At 39.6% G+C, this 21,170-nt stretch overlaps 1 protein-coding gene across 2 annotated transcripts in view; it reads right to left on the bottom strand.

The window, feature by feature from the left end:
* The window catches only part of mc5ra (melanocortin 5a receptor), a 29,827-nt gene extending 10,268 nt beyond the window's left edge, over nucleotides 1-19,559 (bottom strand). Inside the window, exons 1-4 of one of the 2 annotated variants that reach the window (XM_042224167.1) lie at nucleotides 19,253-19,559; nucleotides 10,570-10,604; nucleotides 3,932-4,158; nucleotides 3,721-3,827 (exon numbers count right to left, since the gene is read on the bottom strand). In XM_042224167.1, coding sequence (XP_042080101.1) covers nucleotides 3,721-3,827; nucleotides 3,932-4,123 — 299 coding nt within the window. In that variant the 5' untranslated portion in view covers nucleotides 4,124-4,158; nucleotides 10,570-10,604; nucleotides 19,253-19,559. The remainder of the gene's footprint in view (nucleotides 1-3,720; nucleotides 3,828-3,931; nucleotides 4,159-10,569; nucleotides 10,605-19,252) is intronic. The other variant, XM_005930195.2, reaches the window with a different exon arrangement.
* Between the last annotated feature and the right edge of the window lie 1,611 nt (nucleotides 19,560-21,170).

Below are 21,170 nucleotides of genomic sequence, written 5' to 3'. Positions count from 1 at the left end.
CCACATAATTAAACATTTCAGTTACATAAAACATGTGAATTTTGATTTCATGTACTAGCCTGTATGATGAATAAGTATGTAGAACAATAAGCATAAAATCAATAAAGCTACACAACATGAGGTGATTCATTTACAAACACAAGTCTAACTAAAGTTTCACAATCTTTTTTAATTAGAAATAATCAAATTGCTTAAATTTACACAAAATGCCACAAATGAACCCATTTTTTCACAAATTTTTCATGTTTTATTTGGTTAACGCTCTGGAGTCCAGGGTATAATTGGCCATTTCGGACTATTTTTTTATTTTATTTTTGTGATTCACCTTTAAATTTATTTATTTATTTTTGCCTTGCCTTGTTCTTTTCAGCACAATCTCATCTGTCTGAGTTTACTGTTATTTTTTCCTTCACTGTACTAACACAATTGAACTGAAATCACACACAAACATATGAGCCAAGTAAGGAAAAGGTTCTTTCACTGTAATAACCACAAACATGTTTACAGCTCTCTAGATACACCACTCAGAACCTGATTAGTCCCGATTTTAACTCTGAATTGTTTGCCCTGGACTAAATTTAGAGTCAGGAAAAGTCTAGTTTTAGTTGTCACATTATTTCAGAGGTGTCACAGAGCAAGGTCAACAATCTGGCTGTTGTTCGTTTTCTAGATTTTCCACAGCTTTCCACGTTTGGACTCCATGCCTTGACTTGACAAATGATTCGTATAATGAGTAAAAGCTTCTTGGCCAGAAGAGGTGATATTTAAAACATGTAGCTTAAGATGCATTTCTATGCTTTGGTGCCATTTTGGTGTTTTGGTGTTCAAATGAGAATTTATGAAACTACAATAATATGTTCTCCAGGACATCTAGTTGAACCTTGTTGGCAAAGCAATTTGTTCAAGTGCCAAAGAAAATGACAGCCAAGTGTCACAGAAATAATAATGAGCACAAGCTCTTAACACCACGTTGAGTGGAGGTGGCATGTAATATGTTAAGATTGCAGCCCACAGGAAGCAACAGGCTCTCCTCTATTGTCTTGGTTACCAAGGCAGCATATTATATCACGATCAACATCGTGGACTGACTCACCAAATACTCACAACTTACCTATAGAGAGAAGGAAAACAACACATTAAGTAGGAATGTATTTCTTTTCCCCCCATGAATCAAATGGATTTTCAAATAAAAGATAACAATAGTGTTATTGTGCAGTAACTCACTGTACCTCAGTGTTACGCCGTGGCAGTCATTCAGAACCACATGAACAGAAGCGCTATGCAGCTCGCCAGAAATTCAAAGACTTAGTTGAATGTCTGCTGTGTCTCTGCACAGCTGAAACACGTTTGCTTTTGTCTTAGTAAGAGGATTAAGTCTTTCAAATCAGAAGACAGACCCAAACAAAGTCACAAGAAATTGGTGCTGATGTGAAAACAGACATCCAAGTATTTTTCTGATTTATACAGTAGGGTCATTAAAAATGTGACTTGATTTTGATGTGGCAGCTGCCCCAAATATGTCATGATTTTTGAGTCCACAGATCTCTATTGGTTGGAGACAAATTTAAAGAAAGAAGGTTAATCATAAGTTGTTTAAATCATCGTTACCTAATGATTAGTCTAAGGAGGCCACAAGATTATAAGATCAAAAAGCCTCTTTTGTAACTCCCTGCTACAAATGGTTTTATTTAACCATTTATAATCAGGATAAAAGATTTATGTCATTTTCAAGAGTTCACATGTTTCCTCTGGCAACACATGCTGCATGACATTTTTCTAAGTGGAAAGAATGATTAGATTTCACATTGGATTATATTGGAAATCTGCTTCTGCCAAGCTCAGGATGACCAGTTATCTTCAACTGTTCTTCGGCTTTTATAAATAAACCAACTTTTCCACTTCAGGCAAAAGAAAAATATTTTTTGCACAACTGAGCTTTTTAATCAGTTACATGAAGGAGAAGGTTTGGAAATTGAAACTCATTATTTCTTTGAATTCTGGCAAAAAATCCTGTTGTGTAATCACATAGAAGCATACTCTAGACTGTCACCTTGAAGTCACACTTCTACAAAACAAAAGTTCGCTCTACCTGAGCCTGTAAGCCATCTAAATTGCTTTTTATGGTTACTTGTATTATTTTTCTTTCTTATTTACTTGCTTGTTTGCTTGCTGGCATGCTTCCTTGTGTTCTCCTTGCTTTCAATTTAAAAGAGACCAGTAGGATAGCTCGCTTGGCATCTCCTGCCAGGCAGTTCCACAGCTGAGGGGCCTAGTAGGCAAAGGCCCGGTAACCTTTCATGACCTTTCCAGAACCTTTATTCATGAACCTTTAACAGAGCACTGCCAGAGGACCTCAGGAGCCAGACTATTCTCAATAAAAACTACTGTTAGCCAGTGAAGGGCAACAGGGAGGGATTGGTATGTTGTGGTTGCTTCTCTTTCTGTGGTTTTAAAGCTAGGCAACTTCAGCTGTAGCCTCTGGAGCAGAGTAAAGTGCATTACAATATTCAATTCTATAGACGATAAAAGCATTGATGACCTTTTTAGAACAGAAAGGATTAATCTAATCCTGGATAGCTGTCTCGGTTTTACAAAGCAGGACTGAACCACTTTAATCATTTGTGTCACAAAAGATAAATCAGGACCTTTCTGAACATAATTGATAACGGTTCATGTCTATTAATTACATCAACATAGGCTACTCCGAAAGTTATTGGTTCAGTGTCTGGCAGATACCTAAAATCCATCCACACAGGGGGTTATTCACATTGCATTGAAGCTGATAGTTGTTTGCTAGGGAATATTCCAGGATCGTTGTTGTGGTTTCATTATTAGTTATTATTAATAGTACTGTTATTATTTTTCCACAGTATGTCTTTAGACCCATCTTCCTCAACCCCAACTGGTGGCAACGGATGGCTGCCCCTGCATGGTTCTGTCAGAGATATAATGTATTCCTTCTCATCTGAGGTTTTCTGGGTGTTATTGTAGGGTCTTTACCTTATAAGTTGAAGTAACTTGTTATGATTTTACACTACATAAATAAAACTGAACTGAATTGAATTGACTGAACTGCTGAATTGCTTTCCTAGGTCATCCTCAAACGTATTTGCTATCAGGTCATAGGTCAGTCAGGATGGTCTAATGGAGCATATCCTGCACTCTCACTGATAGTTGCTTCAATCACTTGCATCTAAGTTGAGAAATGCTTATCTCATTGTTTTGTTTGTTTGTTTTTGTTTGCTTTTGCTTTTTTGAAGTTGTTACATTTTATCGTCTTTCTGTGGTCTCTGGTCGCCGCATTCCTCCAAAATGCATCCTGTGTGGATGCAGCGTTGTTATGGTTATTTGAGAAGGGCTTGAAAATAACAATGTGAACTCAAATGATATGGGCCTTGAGGGGAGGCATGCATTGTTATCCAATTATAATGGTTACATAAGGGTGTATTCTAATCCTAAATGTATCCATTTACACTAATATGTTGACAAGAGTGAACAAGGTTTCACTTGGGACCTATATTGCATTTTGCCCCTGGGAAAGGCTGTATTACACCAAGACGGAGAGTAAGCACTGAAGGATAGAAGCATATTTTAATAAACTGCTGCTTAACAAAAATCTTTTACACATGGTAAGCTCACTTTATTAAAACGGTTTTGGGTGGTCCTCGTAGATTATTATTTTATTTCCCCCTTTATGTCTTAAACCACTGAGGAGTTTACCTGCAGACAAAGAAGTACATGGGGGAATGTAGGTTCTTGTTCTTCACTATGGCTGTGATGACTAAAATGTTCTCCAGCAGTGAGATGATACCCAGGATCAGAAAGACCTTAGGAGAGGAGATCAAAATACAGACCAGTGAAGAGACAGTTGGGGTAGTGGTAGCCAAGAAGAAATCACGAGATAAATAAATGAATCCAAAGTGCTACAGACCTCGATAGCGATGTGGACCTGCTCGCATGCTGCAGGTTTGGAGGTGCTAGCCTTCTCTGATAGTGGAGGGATCAGGGTGTAGTTTTGATGATAATAGGAGTAGCCCCAGGTAGAGTTACCCAGCAGCACCTCCTCTTGGTAGGAGGATTCATCAGACACATTCATCTCTGCTGTGGGTCGGGTCTGGATCATCGCAACTCTTACCTGGAGGCCATTTTTCAAGCAGGCTGAAAGAAGAAACAAGAAAAAGAACGTGAGACTGTGTCATGCTTCACGTAAGCTTTGTAATATTGAGATCATGCTTAATATTATGCCAGCTTCAATTACACATGCTGCAAACAAACATGATTCACCCCAAGCACCTTGTTTATTTAACCTCTGGGGGGTCCTAGAAAAATGCATACACTATTGGGCTTAGAGCCACAAATCGACCACGCCATGAAAAGTGCCATAAAATATCTATATATTAATATTTTTTTCCACTTTAAATTAGCCAATCTTTTAGACCTACTTCTCCTTGAAATATTCATATCAAGTTTTAATTACATTTCGCGGATTTTAACCCTTTATATCCCGGTTTCGTCACATGGCCGCACTGTTTTTTTAGCCCCAAAAAACAAAGAAATCAAATATTTCCCAAAAGATACAATTCCAAGGCCCGGACTCCCGAGTACCACCAACATTCGGAAGATGGCCCATTATTTGGTTGTAATGACCGTGGAATGGGAAATAGCGTTTATAATGGGTTTCAATGGGGCACAAATCGACCACTAGGACCAATAGTGTAAGTTTATCTGTAGCTCAGCCACTGAAGCTAATTTAAGGGAGTCAGACTGGAATTTTGAAATATATGTAACCAGACTTTTTTTTGGAAAAGTTGGCTATATTCCGTTCAACACAGTGCAAATGGCGTGTATACGAACAATGAAAAATGGCACAAATCGACCCAAGACCACCCAGAGGTTAAACAACATACAAATAGTATTCGGTTCCTTGCAAATGTAACTCCTGTGTGTGGTCCTAGTTTGGCCCCCATTAACATCCTTTTCTAATGCTTGGTGCTGATCAGATAATAAAAAGTGGTTTTAGATAGTAGGGCGATCGTGGCTCAAGAGTTGGGAGTTCGCCTTGTAATCGGAAGGTTGCCGGTTCGAGCCCCAGCTTGGACAGTCTCGGTCGTTGTGTCCTTGGGCAAGACACTTCACCCGTTGCCTACTGGTGGTGGTCAGAGGGCCCGGTGGCGCCAGTGTTCGGCAGCCTCGCCTCTGTCAGTGCGCCCCAGGGTGGCTGTGGCTACAATGTAGCTTGCCATCACCATGTGTGTGAATGGGTGGATGACTGGATATGTAAAGCGCTTTGGGGTCCTTAGGGACTAGTAAAGCGCTATATAAATACAGGCCATTTACCATTTACTGCCTGCTTCAGCAAAAAAAATGGTGCTAGGAAAGTTCCATAAAACCAAGACAGCAACCACTCTGAGTGTTTACATTTTGTATTGCACTGCAAATAGAAGTACATTAAACACAAACTAAAACCAGATGACTGTTTTAGGCTTGACTTAGTTTTGATTTGGAGAACGGGAAGCAGCCTGACATGTATAAAAAAGAAGAAGAAACCCTCACTTAATTTGTGTAATCTGACATGTCGTAGCTTTACAGGTTATGTGGTGGACTGATTCTTGGCCGGGTCTTGTGTGTTAAACTGGTAAACTCACAAGATACAGCGAGTGCACAATAATCTGCTACTTTGCTAGCTACTGGTTTGCAGATTTTCCTGCCTTTGGGTAAAACTGGGCAAGCTAGTGGTTTCACTGTGTTCCTATCCTTTATGCTAAGGTAACCCATCCCTGCTAATAACGTCATACTTTATTTAATTTACAAACATTTTCACAAGACAAATTGAACACATTTAACACAGAGACAAGCAATGTGTAAAATATTGCAATCCTTTTCAAGCCAGTTTACAAAAATGCCACGCTGAAAGCAGCAGATACATGTGAGTGTAGGTGAACGTAGTCATTGGCTGCTCTGAATTAAGTTGGATGTGTTATATGATAAGCTGGCTGCTGACATTTTGAAGGAAAATCACTTAATTACAATGACGTAAAACAGCCACAATCACTAAAGGATGGCTTTGAAAATAGTTCCTGACTTTCATCAGTGAGCTAAAATTTATTTACAACAAATTTCATTGCCATTTGTTTTGAACGTTTCTCTTTCCTAATAAATTAAACTGGTGCAGTGACCTGACATCACACTCTCAAGTTAGAGGGCACATAAGAAAGCTTCACTGTTAAGAGTCACTAATATGACGAATCAGACGAAAAAAAACAAACTGTTAAATCCTTCATGCAGCTAAGTGATTCCTCTGTTTCTTAACACATGACCTCATAACTGGACCCTGCGGTTATGTCAAATGATGCGCTTTTGGTTACTTATAAATTTGCACACATTGTTAGTACGTCTAGATACCGAATGGGAACTGAGGAAAGCACCGATATCAAAATAAAACTGTTCAAGTGAAGTGAAGCGGTAAACTAAATTCAGCATTACGTCCACTCTGTCTCATTTCAGCAGAATGCCATTATCTAAATCCTTTTCCAAAGTGGCACAATGAGCTTAGCAGGTACAGCAATTAACCACTACTGCAGCGCTAAATGAAAAAGCTACACTGAGAATCATTAAGACATTTTAATTATATCCGTGTGCTTTATCTGCAGGAAAAAATTATTAATTATGTCAGCACAATTCAGTTTTTCCAGCACCAATTAACACGACAGTAATCTTAAGCAATTCAAATATAAGACACAGCCATTTAAAATCAAAAGTATAATTTATGCTCACACATTGCATTTAACCTTTTGAAGTGCTTACATCACTTAAATCCACAACAACTAGAGCAACTTTAGATGTATTGGCAGGTGAAGTCATTACCATCGATCATCTTGTTGTAATGCACTTCCTGGCTGGGTTCTCATGTGGATGTCACATTGACACACACTGACCACCTGTCTGTAAAATTGTTACAGATAGAGCAACCTTCCCCTATCCGGAGCGACCTCTCATTTCACATGCAAACATATGTGGCGTTATATAAGGCAAAAACTGAGTTTGCACAATTGTGACAAGCATCAAAGTCAATATTTGGCATGACTTCCTCACTTCCCCAACATAGGGTGAACTCTTAGGCAAGCTTTCATGTTGTTTCTAGGATTTTTAGGATCCCCAACACCACCGGCTGAAACCCCAAACCATCACAGAGCCTCCACCATGTTTTAAAGATGTCTATAGACACTCGCGCCTCTCTCTTGAAGTCCTCTCCTTCCTTACAGACAAAATTCCACTGAGAGCCTTTCTGATGAGTCTTAGACAAACAGATCCTGTGTCAGATACAGTTTATCTACTGCAGATAGTCACTTTGTCCTTTTTCATCCACGTTTACAGTTTTCTCTGTTTTTGTTAAGTACACACTGTTGTTTTCCGATTTTTTGGGAATCATATTGTTGGTGCAAAACTACTCTGGACTTGACTGGACTAAAAATAAGTGAAAAAGAAGCCAATGCTCAAAGAAAGACCTTCATAAAATCTGGAGAACAGTTGCTCAAATCCGCTTTAGAGAATTATGAGAAAGTCTATTCAGGGACAGAGGACCACAGAAAGATCAAGCTGTTGACCCTGGCCTGCAGTCTAATTGGGCTGCCAAAAGATGTGCTGGAATAATACTGGACCTCCAATCTCCCTGTCATATGGATATGCTGCCAACAAGTGCTGCCAGAAACCACAAAGGTCCTGTGACCTGTACCCTTGTGGCTCAAAGCTGTTTGGCAACATAAAATGGATCTAAACAATATGAGGCAGGTGGCTATATATTTGAATATTTTCTATGATGTGTGTCTTCTCACACCGGTTTAAGGATTTGGCACATGTAAATACTTTTAAATATCTCTCACAACATTTACCAGATATATGGAAACTGATGACTCTTTAACCAGCTTTGACTATTTCTGTTTCTAATGCTCAAAGAATGAAGATTAATTATTTCAGCTCGCAAAGGAGATGAAAGTGTTTTCTGAAAACTAGAAACTGATGCTTTGCAAAAAAATAAATAAAAAAATCATTAGCAAGCTCGTGAAAGATCCGTTGTCTATTTGCTGGCTCTTATGAAAAACTGAAATTTTATTTCAAATATTTTTCTGTTTGAGACAGAGCTAGACATGAACACAGAGCACAGCAGAGAATTCAATCACATTTGTGCTTGGATTACTAAACAGTCCTCAGGTACAGCCCCTGGGCACAGGGCCAGGCCTCAAAGGAGTCAGAGGGCTGCTTAAATACAGAGTCTTTTTAAAAAGACACTTTTTTAGGTACACCTTGCTTGTACCGGTTTGGAAGCCTTTTGCATATCAGAACTGTGTTAATTATGCATAAATTGAACAAGGGTTATGCAGCTGCTGCACATCCTTGAAGCAAATCTCCCAATTCACAACATCCCAAAGGTGCTCTGTTGCATCTGGTGACTGTGGAGTTTGAGTAATGTGAACTCACTGTCATCTTCAAGAAAACAGTTTGAGGTGATTTAAGCTCTGTGACATGGTGCGTCATCCTGCTGGAAACAGCCTTCAGAAGATGGGTACAACAGTCAGGTGGGCTGTGGCATTTAAACGATGCTTAGTGCGTACTGAGGGGCCCAAAGTATGCCAACAATCACCACCAGCAGCAGCCTGAACCACTGATATGAGACAGAATGGATCCATTCTTCAAGTTGTTTATGCCAGATTCTGACTCTAGCATCTAAATGTCACAGTAGAAATCGAGATTCATCAAACCAGGCAACATTTTTCCAATCTTCCGTTCCAATTTTGTTGGGCCCATATGAATTGTACCCTCAGTTTCCTGTTCTTAGCTAATAGGAGTGCTAACAGTCAGCTACTGGCACCAATATGCTTCCTGGTTTGGCATGTTGTCCGTTATGTGATGCTCTTCTTCATACCATGGTTGTAAGAAGTGCGTATTTGAGTTACTGTTTCTTTCCTGTCAGCTCAGTTTGTAAATTCCTTTTGAGAATTGCCATTCACTGTGAACCCTAGAAATGGATGTCCAGGAAAATCTCAGCAGGTACCTGCAACCATGGCACATTTAATTTCACAGTAAATCTTTATTCTGATGCTCATTTTGAACTTCAGCAGTTCATCTTGAAGATATATACAGTTGCTCCGATGTGGTTTTGGTTTTATGTTTGAATTAACAAACAGTTCAATACGTGTACCTAACAAATAGTTGGTGAATCTTTTAATGGCAACCTGAAAAATAAGGCAAAGACAGAAGTGTCAAAATCTGCAGTTCCTTGATTGGCCATTGGAGGCGGGCTCTAAATCCAAATGTCTAAAAAGGATCACAGTGTTCGAGGTTTTATTTAAAAACACATTTATTCAAGGCTTAAAATTAGGCATGCTGCTGCTTTGACTTGTGTTGGGAAAACATGTGACCTGCTGGGCCTTACCTAGACTAACTCAAATCACTGAAATGAAGCGCTGCATCGTAATTGTGGTGCAGTGCTGATGACTTATGTAGAATCTTAATGAATTATCTGATTAATGATATGGCTTGCTCTCAGTTATTTCATTAGTCTGCAACTAGCACTAGTTCGCAGTAATATATGAACTTTAACCAAACAGCTTAACAAGAAAGACACTGGAGACAAAGTCATGTGCTCTGTACTTTCAGAATCCACATATAAACATGCTCCAGATAGCAGTCACGCCTGCTGCTGCAACCTGACAGGGGAAAACGAGGAGAATGGGCTGACCGAATAACGTCAGGACTTGCAGTTCAGTTTTTCAAGCAGTAATTCAAACGACAGCTATCTTAAGCTGATTATTGATGAGATGCAATCGCTGTGATGGAAAAATATAATTTATGTTGGAATTATTTAGAAAATGTCACAATAATCAATAAACTATCAGCCACAATGGGTTGACTGCAGAACACAAAGATAAAACTGACCTCAGTACCACAAAGCTTCTTTCAGGCATGACCCAAGTGAGTTTCATAAAATGTAAACATGTGTACAATATCCCACCTGTAACTTCTACAACTACAAAAACCTCAACGAAATACTTGAGAAAACTGCCTCAGCTCTCGATGACAGGTGTTTGAGATTCTGTTGATTATCTGCGTCACATCATTTCAGTAGTATTTTGTGTTGCAGCCGTGCTTGTTATGTTGAATTCAGATCTCAACATCGAAGCTCCCTGGAATCATTGCCATGTTCATAAAATCAAGACTTTGCCATGTGACATTTTCTATTTCATGGGGGAAAGAATTAAAAGAAGAAAATAAATGCAGCCATAAGTGAATATGTATGTGTCGGAAACAAGACTCATGGGCTATGGTAGTTAAAGTGTTATTAAGGAGCCCAGTGAAACATTTCAGATATCTTTAGTCTTTAGTACATCAACAGCAGTGAGCCAGCATGAGTGAGACTTGATACTATGTTCTTTTGTTGTCAGCCCAGCTTCTGAAAAAGGAAGCTAATATGGAAATGTCAAAAACTCCATGTCCACTAGTACACACTTCTGGTGGTCTCCAAAAGTGAGCAGTCTCTACAGCCCCCCATGTTAAGGTCATAGCGTGGCCTACCTCATGCTTCGACTTCTTAGCAGCAGCCCAGAAACCTAAATGATTTGAGGAGAGGAAGAGAAGAGGAAGAGAAACATCTGACTAAAGTACTAAGTCGTGTTTTGCTGAGGACCAAATTCTTCTTTCATTTAGTAACATGCAAATCAATTCATAAGCTTTATGTGCTGTGTTTTTTCCCAGATGTTTGGTTGATATTACGTCTCTACCATGTTCAGTGCTTTGCTGATCTCATGTCGTGTCCCAGTCTTGGAAAGATCCACTGCTCCATCCAGAACCAAAAGGGCACATTTGATCAAATCTGGGGTCTTTTTCTGACAAACTTCTCTAACTTTTAATTTAAGGATGACTAACTGACTAACTTTGCTTATTCTACACCGATGTGTGTCTGTGTTAATGGGAATGTGAAGCTCAGTGTTGTCGAAGCTAACTTCTGTGTGGTTTGTAAGGAAAGGGCTTGTCAGTATCAGTCGCCCCTCCTGGGTTGTTGTTTGTTTGTTTTCTTTTTTCTTTACATATGTTCTAACATGAGAAGTTCTGTTTTGTATTCAATGTAAAAAGTTTTTTGTTTCCCCTTTCTTTTCTTTTTTTTCGTAAACTGCATCCACAATCGTTCAATAAAAATATTTTGAGTAAAATGAGACTACCATGAACACTGAGAGACTGTTGATTTCTTTCTAAGAGAATAAACTTACAAATTCAGCTGGGAATCAAATAAAAAAAATGTTTTATGTAAAAAAATAAAAAAAAATCCTTCACTGTATGAATGTTGCATGTTTATAGATGTTTGTAGTTTTCTTTTACAAGAACTGGTATTTTTTATTTTTAAATCTGATTCACACAACAAATTTAACCTGCTGCCTGTTTTATAAAGTGTCCTTTTGAATGAAATCAATGACTGGAACCTATCGCCCTGTACTCTTTTTATTGTTAGAGGCAAGTTTTAGATCATTGTACATAATTTCCTTCAGGATTATTAAAGCATTCTCATTCTGATTTTAGTTTGGACTCGCTATAGGACGAGGCATCACCTCCATCATACAGAAATGCAGGTGCAGGTGTTATGACTACGTGCAGGGCCTCAGTACATCACTCCCCTGCAGTGATATTTTTAGATCACTTCATTTTCACATGGCTTCAGTGAGGTTGCTTTTTTAAATTCTCTTTCATAAAAGCAGAAAACAAAAACAAACAATCCTGTTTCCTGAATGTCTTCTCCTAGAAGTCGCATCACATTAGCAGAGGCACAGGAGAGGCCTCTCAGTATTTCATGAAAACCACAAACTACTTGAAAGTCTAAGAGCGAACAATTTGGGGTTTGCTGATGAGTCAGTGGCACAGGCGAGAGTGACTCATTAATAAGAGAAGAAAAAAAGAGAGAAAAACAAAAAGCCCAGAGGAGCTTTCATTTAACACCCACAAAAAAATTATCTTATGAAAATGTGTGCAGGTTGCTGGCACCTGTGCAGCCTGCATTGGAGTGTTTAGATATTATGTTTCCTGCTTATCTGAAGTGACTTGTGTTGCAGTCTGAGGATGCAATGTTTGAGGCAGAAAGCAACGTGCAGATGTAAAGATGTAAGCCATTGTGCTGTGTAAACCACACTTTCAGGTATCATCAGTGCCCAATTCTGTACCTAAACACTCCGTGCTCTACTACAAGTCGATCCCCCACTGGCTCTCATTCATAATTTCTGGTGTTGACTCAAAATGTAGCTGTCATTTCTGTGAGCGTGTGTTCACACACTTACAATAACCACATTCGCCTTCAGCTCCTCCGATCGTGGGCTCTCTGTCTTTGTCTCTGCCTCTTTGTTCTCCTCATTCGGGCTCTGTATTTCTCTCCTGGCCCATTTTGGTCCCAAACCAACACTCTGTGGTAATAGTGCCAGGGGGAGGTCGGTTATTGATTGATTGACAAAGAGTCCTTGGTGCCTTGATTGTGGCATCAAGAGAGACATCATGAAACGCCTTCGCTGACAGCTAATGATTGTCTGACTTCACAGCCTCACCAAGAATGCACACTATCATCAGTGTTTTGAGTTTTCAGTAATCAACTGATTAGGCAAAAAAATGCTTAATCATCTTTTCCAATGTAAAAGGATCATATAGTCATGGAAAAACATACAAATTTCCCCATATACAGTGGGGCAAAAAAGTATTTAGTCAGCCACCGACTGTGCAAGTTCCCCCACCTAAAATGATGACAGAGGTCAGTAATTTGCACCAGAGGTACACTTCAACTGTGAGAGACAGAATGTGAAAAAAAAAATCCATGAATTCACATGGTAGGATTTGTAAAGAATTTATTCGTAAATCAGGGTGGAAAATAAGTATTTGGTCACCTCAAACAAGGAAAATCTCTGGCTCTCACAGACCTGTAACGTCTTCTGTAAGAAGCTTTTCTGTCCCCCACTCGTTACCTGTATGAATGGCACCTGTTTGAACTCATCATCTGTATAAAAGACACCTGTCCACAGCCTCAAACAGTCAGACTCCAAACTCCGCCATGGCCAAGACCAAAGAGCTTTCGAAGGACACCAGGAAAAGTATTGTAGACCTGCACCAGACTGGGAAGAGTGAATCTACAATAGGCAAGCAGCTTGGTGTGAAAAAATCAACTGTGGGAGCAATCATCAGAAAATGGAAGACATACAAGACCACTGATAATCTCCCTCGATCTGGGGCTCCACGCAAGATCTCATCCCGTGGGGTCAAAATGATCATGAGAACGGTGAGCAAAGATCCCAGAACCACACGGGGGGACCTGGTGAATGACCTGCAGAGAGCTGGGACCAAAGTAACAAAGGTCACCATCAGTAACACACTACAACGGCAGGGAATCAAATCCCGCAGTGCCAGACGTGTTCCGCTGCTGAAGCCAGTGCATGTCCAGGCCCGTCTGAAGTTTGCCAGAGAGCACATGGATGATACAGCAGAGGATTGGGAGAATGTCATGTGGTCAGATGAAACCAAAGTAGAACTTTTTGGTATAAACTCAACTCGTCGTGTTTGGAGGAAGAAGAATACTGAGTTGCATCCCAAGAACACCATACCTACTGTGAAGCATGGGGGTGGAAACATCATGCTATGGGGCTGTTTTTCTGCCAAGGGGACAGGACGACTGATCCGTGTTAAGGACAGAATGAATGGGGCCATGTATCGTGAGATTTTGAGCCAAAACCTCCTTCCATCAGTGAGAACTTTGAAGATGAAACGAGGCTGGGTCTTCCAACATGACAATGATCCAAAACACACCGCCCGGGCAACAAAGGAGTGGCTCCGTAAGAAGCATTTGAAAGTCCTGGAGTGGCCTAGCCAGTCTCCAGACCTCAACCCCATAGAAAATCTGTGGCGGGAGTTGAAAGTCCGTGTTGCTCGGCGACAGCCCCAAAACATCACTGCTCTCGAGAAGATCTGCATGGAGGAATGGGCCAAAATACCAGCTACTGTGTGTGCAAACCTGGTAAAGACCTATAGTAAACGTTTGACCTCTGTTATTGCCAACAAAGGTTATGTTACAAAGTATTGAGTTGTATTTTTGTTATTGACCAAATACTTATTTTCCACCCTGATTTACGAATAAATTCTTTACAAATCCTACCATGTGGATTCATGGATTTTTTTTTCACATTCTGTCTCTCACAGTTGAAGTGTACCTCTGGTGCAAATTACTGACCTCTGTCATCATTTTAGGTGGGGGAACTTGCACAATCGGTGGCTGACTAAATACTTTTTTGCCCCATATACCTGATAACCAGAGCAAAAATCCATAAATAACCGCAAATGAATGAATATTACAGCTAACAGATTTATTATTATTGTGAACTGAATGCCAAAAATGAAATACAAGAACAGCTACTAAATTATTTCAGTATTCATCTGGGAGATAACATCAAAATACAAAACAACCGTCTTCAAGTGGCAGCTTATGTACTTTCAGGTACCTAACGTTATCCTTTCAAAGAGCAAGACAACAACAATTATACGCACTGGCACAAATGTAATTAAATCTAATCGCATGCATGCGGTAATGACAGACGCACAAACACCTGCGAATCTCCACCGTTTGCAGAGGTTGCTGGCATTTCATCTTCTCCCAAGACACACGGAGAGGAAAGGCGTGAAAAATATGGTTGAAGCAAAATAAATAAATAAATGTTACCCTGACTTATATGAAGAAATGACCAGAAAGATTATAGCAGTTTGTGCAGCAAACAAAGTCATAAAAATCGGTGAGATCGACGAGTGCCATATTCACCTTAGCAACCAAGAAGATGGGGACACCATTTTCATCATTTGGCATATTCGTCAAAATGCATGCATTGTTCATGTAACCTTTAAAGATCCACCCATGCTGACTTTTAGAATAGAAAAAATTTAAGTGTCTGAGCATTCAAGGCAGCTAGATTCTTGTGAGCTTACCGTCACATCCATTTTTCCATATTTCAGTCACATTGGACCAATCAGTGTCCTCAAAGGAACGAATCAACAAGGCCTGTTGGTTCATTCCTGTAGGTGTGATTTAGGTGACATAAGAAAGATGGTTGCACCTAAATCATTCACTTGGCTGTCAGTGTGTGTGTATTTATTGATATTTCCAGTTTTTCTAACAATTTTTTCAAAAGTCCTTTAAAATAAAAATAATTATTAGTTTCTTTTTATCGGTCAAGTATATTTGGCTGTGAGTACCTTTAGTACACACATTTTAATGACAAAAGCACAAGGATTCAGCTTTCAGAGCTCCTCATCCTGTAACTCTGTGTGTTCGTCTCAGCATCTGCGACGTAGTTCTTGTTTTTCCCTTTTCCAATTTCCAACAATTTGCCAGTTTTTCCTTTTAGAGGGAGTGTTTTGAAAGCTTTTGATTGATGTTATTGTGTCAGAATTTTTGAGGTTAGTCTTGTCCAAGGTAAATGGTCAATCAGGTTCGGCTAATTGGGAGTCTCACTCGATACACTTCTGCTTAATGGAGAATTGCTTTTCATTGTTTTACTTTTTTTAAACTCTGATTAATTGTGATAATAAGTAAACACCTAAACAAACTCCAGGCCAGCAAATTCATTTCGCACATCAGTATCTAAGCAGCAGTGTTCCTATTATATTTCAGTGCTTGGCCTTACATGAGACATCCCTGTTTGCTTGGTTTTTGTCCCCGCTGTCAATGCTCTAAAAATGTACTTTATGATCAAGAAAGCAAATGTTTAAAGTGGCTTATTAGCTTGATAGCGCTGACATGACACAGGACAAGCAAAAGCTCAGTGATTTGATCTTGGGAGGACACACAAATTCCTTTGAGGTTGTGTCAGGAAGGGCATCTGGCATAAAAATGTGCCTGTTCAAATATGTGGAGCTACCTGCTGTGGTGGCCCCGTGTGAATAAGGGAGCAGCCTGAAGAAAGATCATAAGTATGACTCATATGCCATGAAGCAGGAAACCACTGTCCATACCACACAAGCACAATTACAACATCACATAATGTTTTTTATAGATTTAGTTAATGAGCGTTTGGTGCACTTAAAGCTGTACAATGTGGATTTCATTTCATATGCATATATGCGCCGTGCGGGCTGAATTTTAACACACGCCTTGTTTTGTATTTGTCAGTGTTAAAGAAACAATCAGTAGAGGCGCATGGTTTTCCTCCACACTGTTTTATTGCTGCTTTTGCTCAATGCCTGTCTGGCCTTGCTCAAAAACACAATTATGAGCATGTGAGTAATACAAATGAAGCTTCGTGTTTCCTTTAAGTAAAAATATCAAGAATATGTGCTTTTATTTTTTGTACCTTAATCATTATAAGGTACAGAGTCTTTTCCCTTATGGTATATACAACGTGTATATGAACGTGTCAAATTTCAGGCTGTCTGATTGCTATGTTGACTGAAAGGACCGTCAGGCAGAACACGGGGCTCAGACAGCTCACGGTGAAACAGAGCCCGAGATGCCGCCGCCGGCGGAGCTCCTCTCGCTCTGATCCCCGACTAACCGAGCAAAACACTGACAATCTCAATCTGCATCTGATCTCATGATGTGACCGTGTCCAATCGCAGCGGGGTGGATGATAGCAAATTCACTATGGTCAGGAGCCTCTTCAAAGGTTTCCATGGCTACATTATCACAAACATACTGTTAGTTTCTTTTTCTTTTTTCCCTCTCAGACAAATCCCCCAAAAATAACAGCACCATCACCATTCAAGTCATAACCTAACCCTGCCTGCCTTGTAACTGCTTCAAGTCTTTTGTTAATTAACTACTTGTGAGCAGCAAAAGAAACACTTAAAAGATTATTTAAATTATGTGTCAAGATAGCTGACTAGAATATCTGTTATACCACATATCAATACTGTTATGACTTTGCATTGTGTCCTTGATACTACACAGTAGACTTTAGCAAAGACTCAACGTACATGAAACCTTTTTATCATAACTGATACGATCACGCTCAGTCTTTTTGACAGGGGTGCGGCACGGTGAAATACAGAGACAGGCTGCTGAGGAAATTGCTGGGTTACCTCTTCCTCCAGCCTCCTTTTCTGGGCTCATTTCTGCCTTATTTTACATTTTCTTTTCCCAGTGCTTAAAAACCTGTCAGCATCGTGTAAACACTACTAATGGCCACGGCTGAAAAGGACAGTCACAGCATTAAATGAAAGGCATAAAATAATTATTTAATTCCATAAAGTACAGATGTTTCTGATCTTTAGAGAAATGTTTTTGAAAAATCCTTCAAGCACATGAGACTCTGGAAAATAAAAATTTCTATTTACCTTTACATATTTACAGCCAACAAGATGTCTATAAATTCTGTTCATTTGTATAATACAGTCCTCAGTTCTACTGAAAGAGGAACTTATCAGTAACATAATAGCTATATTTGTTGCTATATATTTAAATGAATATAGCAACACAAGAAATCTGGCAGTGACTACAAAAATAATTTCTACAGGTGACTGAAGCTGCACAGTAACTATATAGAGATATAGACTTTTATACCATTGGACTATATTTGCTTACTGCTGGGAAATGTTTTACAGACTATTTGGTTATGGCTAATAATTCCTAACAAACTAACGCACTTTATCACATTAATGCATGAATCCCCTTTATTTGCAGACAGCAGACCTGAGAATTCTAACGAAACCTTGACGTGAACGGCCCATCACAATCTTTGATGGATAAGTAATTTAAATTAATTAAATTCTGTAAATCATCAAACTGAATCACTCAGCCCTGCCTGAAAGCCGATTCCTATCTGTGTCTTCGTACAAGTAATAACCACGCGGCTATTTGCCAGCGTGTTCTGTCAAAGCCAGCGGAGGCTTTTGAGTCCCTAGTTACATGAGCTTCAACGCAGTTACTCGTCATAGATTCACAGATGCCAAAGAAACCCATGTAGAAGAGATGAACGGGGCATAATGCAAACCAAATAATAGTTGTGCACGGAGGTGTGTTTTTGTTCCCCCAGCAGGAGATGTATTTATCAGAAGCTGCAGCTGGGTCAGTCAATGAAAAGGCAGCTCGTCGTCTCACACAGAGAGACGCTGCTTTGCCCCTGTGGTGACTAAGCTCAGTGAGAAAATCATATTTCTTCCAGACAGTTATTACAGTGACAATTAGACCAAAGAAATCAGGACATCTCTTTCAAAATCAAGGTGGAAATCTGTCATGTTTTCTTAATTTTAATGAATCAGCTTTTACTGAGTGTTGCTTTTTTCTGCTCTAATTAAGTGACACTCAAGGCTGACATAACACACACATAAACTGCCAGCAGCTGGGCAGCAGCATGCTGAAATGAAACTTCCTTACAGCTTTTCCTGGCAGCGAGTTATGTGACACTGTGATCAATGCATGGATGCAGGAACTTAAGCGTTGCAGCAACTGAACATCTGGCAGTGTGCCATTGGACTAAGCAGCATCTGGCTTTGTGTTTCCATAGGAAGTAGCTCCAGCAGCATAAAGAGAGACCTTATCTGACTCAGGCTCTAACACTGGTGTAAAATCAATGCTGCACATTTCATTTCCTGCACAAATCATAACAAAAGCAAAAGAAATCGATGCATATTACCACCCAGCTTCAGTTCCCACAGACAAAGTTAATGCAGGATAAGATTCCTGCCAGCTTCTTTCATGACTGAGTGCAGGTGTCGCTGCACAGCTTTGAGGCAGAAGCTTATGTGACAACTTTGCTGTACAGTGTGTTTACTGAGCTGCAGAGTTTAAAATCAGCAAAGTGTGTACTAGGGGGCTGCAGACTTGCTGATGACGTACAAGTTTAGAATATAATGCAGTGCGGTTTATGGATTTGGATGAAGCTGCTGGTCAAGTCTGACAATAAAGAAATAAACAATTAAATCTTGTCCAAATATGACGTTTATCATGCTGCTGCAACATCTACACTGATTTTCAGTAGATTCACTTCACTTTGTAACACAGATTTCACACAAACATCATACAGATATCTGAGAGGATAACAATAATAATAATAATAATAATAATAATAATAATAATAATAATAAAGTAGTGACAGTGATAAAATCATAGGTTCTGGTCATCCCGTAATATCATCTAATTATGTATCTGCGTTGGCTTTGATAAAAGAGATAATTAAAACACAGGATGCCTTTTGAGCTGTGCTGGAAATACATAAAAAGTGGGGAAGACAGAGATTCAAAAATGACTCACCTCTAGCGGTATCTGTGATTCAAATCTTTTCCACCTCAGATGGACTGGATGGTGCCTCTGTGGAGCATCAGATCGGTGGGTTTACGCAACGTGAGAGTGGAGATGCTGAGCTGTGAGAGAGAGGGAGCGGGCGAGAGAGAAAGAGAGAAGGAGAAGAAGAGAGAGAGAGGGGAAGGAAGAGAGAGCGAGGGAGAGAGAGGAGGGATAAGGAACTCCCTCTTTAGCTCTGACAGTGTTGACACGACACGCAGCCACTTTCAGCGATTTCCAGCCTGCTCTCGCTCACAGCGGGCTGGTGGCAGCAGCAGCCAGCAGCACTGAGCTTCCCACATGCTGATGAAGATCGTGTATGTGAGAAGCTCCATCTCTCAGTGCTTACTGTAGATGTGACTTGATGTAGGTCAGCAGTGCTGTGATAATGAAATGAAGTTGATATTTCAATGCAACTTCTGAATGATTTTTAGTGCTGTTGTTGGGTTGCACTTCAAGTCAATGCAAGTGCATACTGTATCCTTCTGGGAGGGGGTTTAGAGTCCAAATCAGTGCACATACACCTCCTCTCTCCTGTAGGAACAGACCTGCACTGCAGCTATGTTACTGAAGCAAAAGAAGCAAACAAAATACTAAATGCATGTTTCTGTGGGCTTTTAGTTTGATCTGCGATTTGTCTAACTTGAGGTTCAATCTTTTAATCTACTGCATATATTGTACAAGTTGTTTTATACTTTAGGATTTTCAATTTTCTGTTATTTTACTGCTTTTCCACTTTAGATTGCAAAAATCGCTGAGAGAAGTGTTGCTACCCATGGAAATGCTTCAAGACATGAAGGCAGCGATAATTACATGGGTTTATATAGAGACGTGATTTGATTGGTACCTCCTACAGAAGCCGTTCTTGTTTGAAAACAAAGAAACTGATCTTCTTTTGAAACAGTACCTACAGATGGAAGCAAGCAGACCATATTTATTCATATGGGACTTTTCAAAAACAAGATCAACAAACTTTTTCAAAAGCCAGTACACAATGTACAAAACTAAAAACCAATACAGAATGTACACATTAAGAAAAGTAACAAAAGAAATAACATGGAGGAATTATTTTAAAAAAAAACATTTTTTGCAGTAAAAATATGCATTAAAGGACCTGAGATGGTCAGTCCAGTGGGGTACCTTTAGGACCACTGAGCTCGCCTGCAGCCCTAACCACAACGCTGATATGATTAAGTGGTTAAGGATTTGGATGTCTGTGGAATGTATTCAAGCTTCTCATGTGATGCCATGCACACATTGCTTGAAACTGCGGTCATGCCGTTTTAGGCGCAGTGACTGGGGGTTGTCATCCATCCTGACACAAAATACAGATAAGCATCCAAAGTTTAGTAGACTTTCAGATCTTGTTCTTGTTTTTAATTTGAAGGGTTGTTGATAACAAAATGAAAGAGATCATGTGGCAAGAATTCAGGGTTCATAGTTCTGAGTATCAGGCCTTGACAGGCTTGGGACTGCATTTCATCCGGTGGCGTTGTAGATCCTGTTAAAAATCGATGGAATTATGAACACAGAAAAGTACCATCAGACTTTGATCCACCCTGTACATCTGCAAATCTTCTGATCCAATGTCAATAATTAATGGCAGTGTTTTCTCCTCTATTGATATGCTGTTAGTGATTACAATGAAATGGTTAGAGCTTAACTGATATTGAAGTTCAATCAAGAAATTAAATGTTGTGCTTTAAGTCATGATGATCAATATTTAGAACACAGCTTTTAATACAGTGAGGAATCCCTCCAACAGAAAAAGGCTTTATTCTTCAACCACTGGTCATTTCTAATCCCAGAATAAATATGAAAACAAACTATGAGTTTATACTATGACTAAATCTGTACTGGTACACTTTATCGTCCTTAACCATCCTTC

The sequence above is a fragment of the Haplochromis burtoni genome, unplaced genomic scaffold, assembly GCF_018398535.1.
Source record: "Haplochromis burtoni strain Fernald_Lab_line unplaced genomic scaffold, NCSU_Asbu1 Contig_130, whole genome shotgun sequence".
NCBI lineage: Eukaryota > Metazoa > Chordata > Actinopteri > Cichliformes > Cichlidae > Haplochromis > Haplochromis burtoni.
The sequence above is the reverse complement of the archived record's forward strand: the minus strand, read 5'-3'. Positions and strand labels throughout refer to the sequence as shown.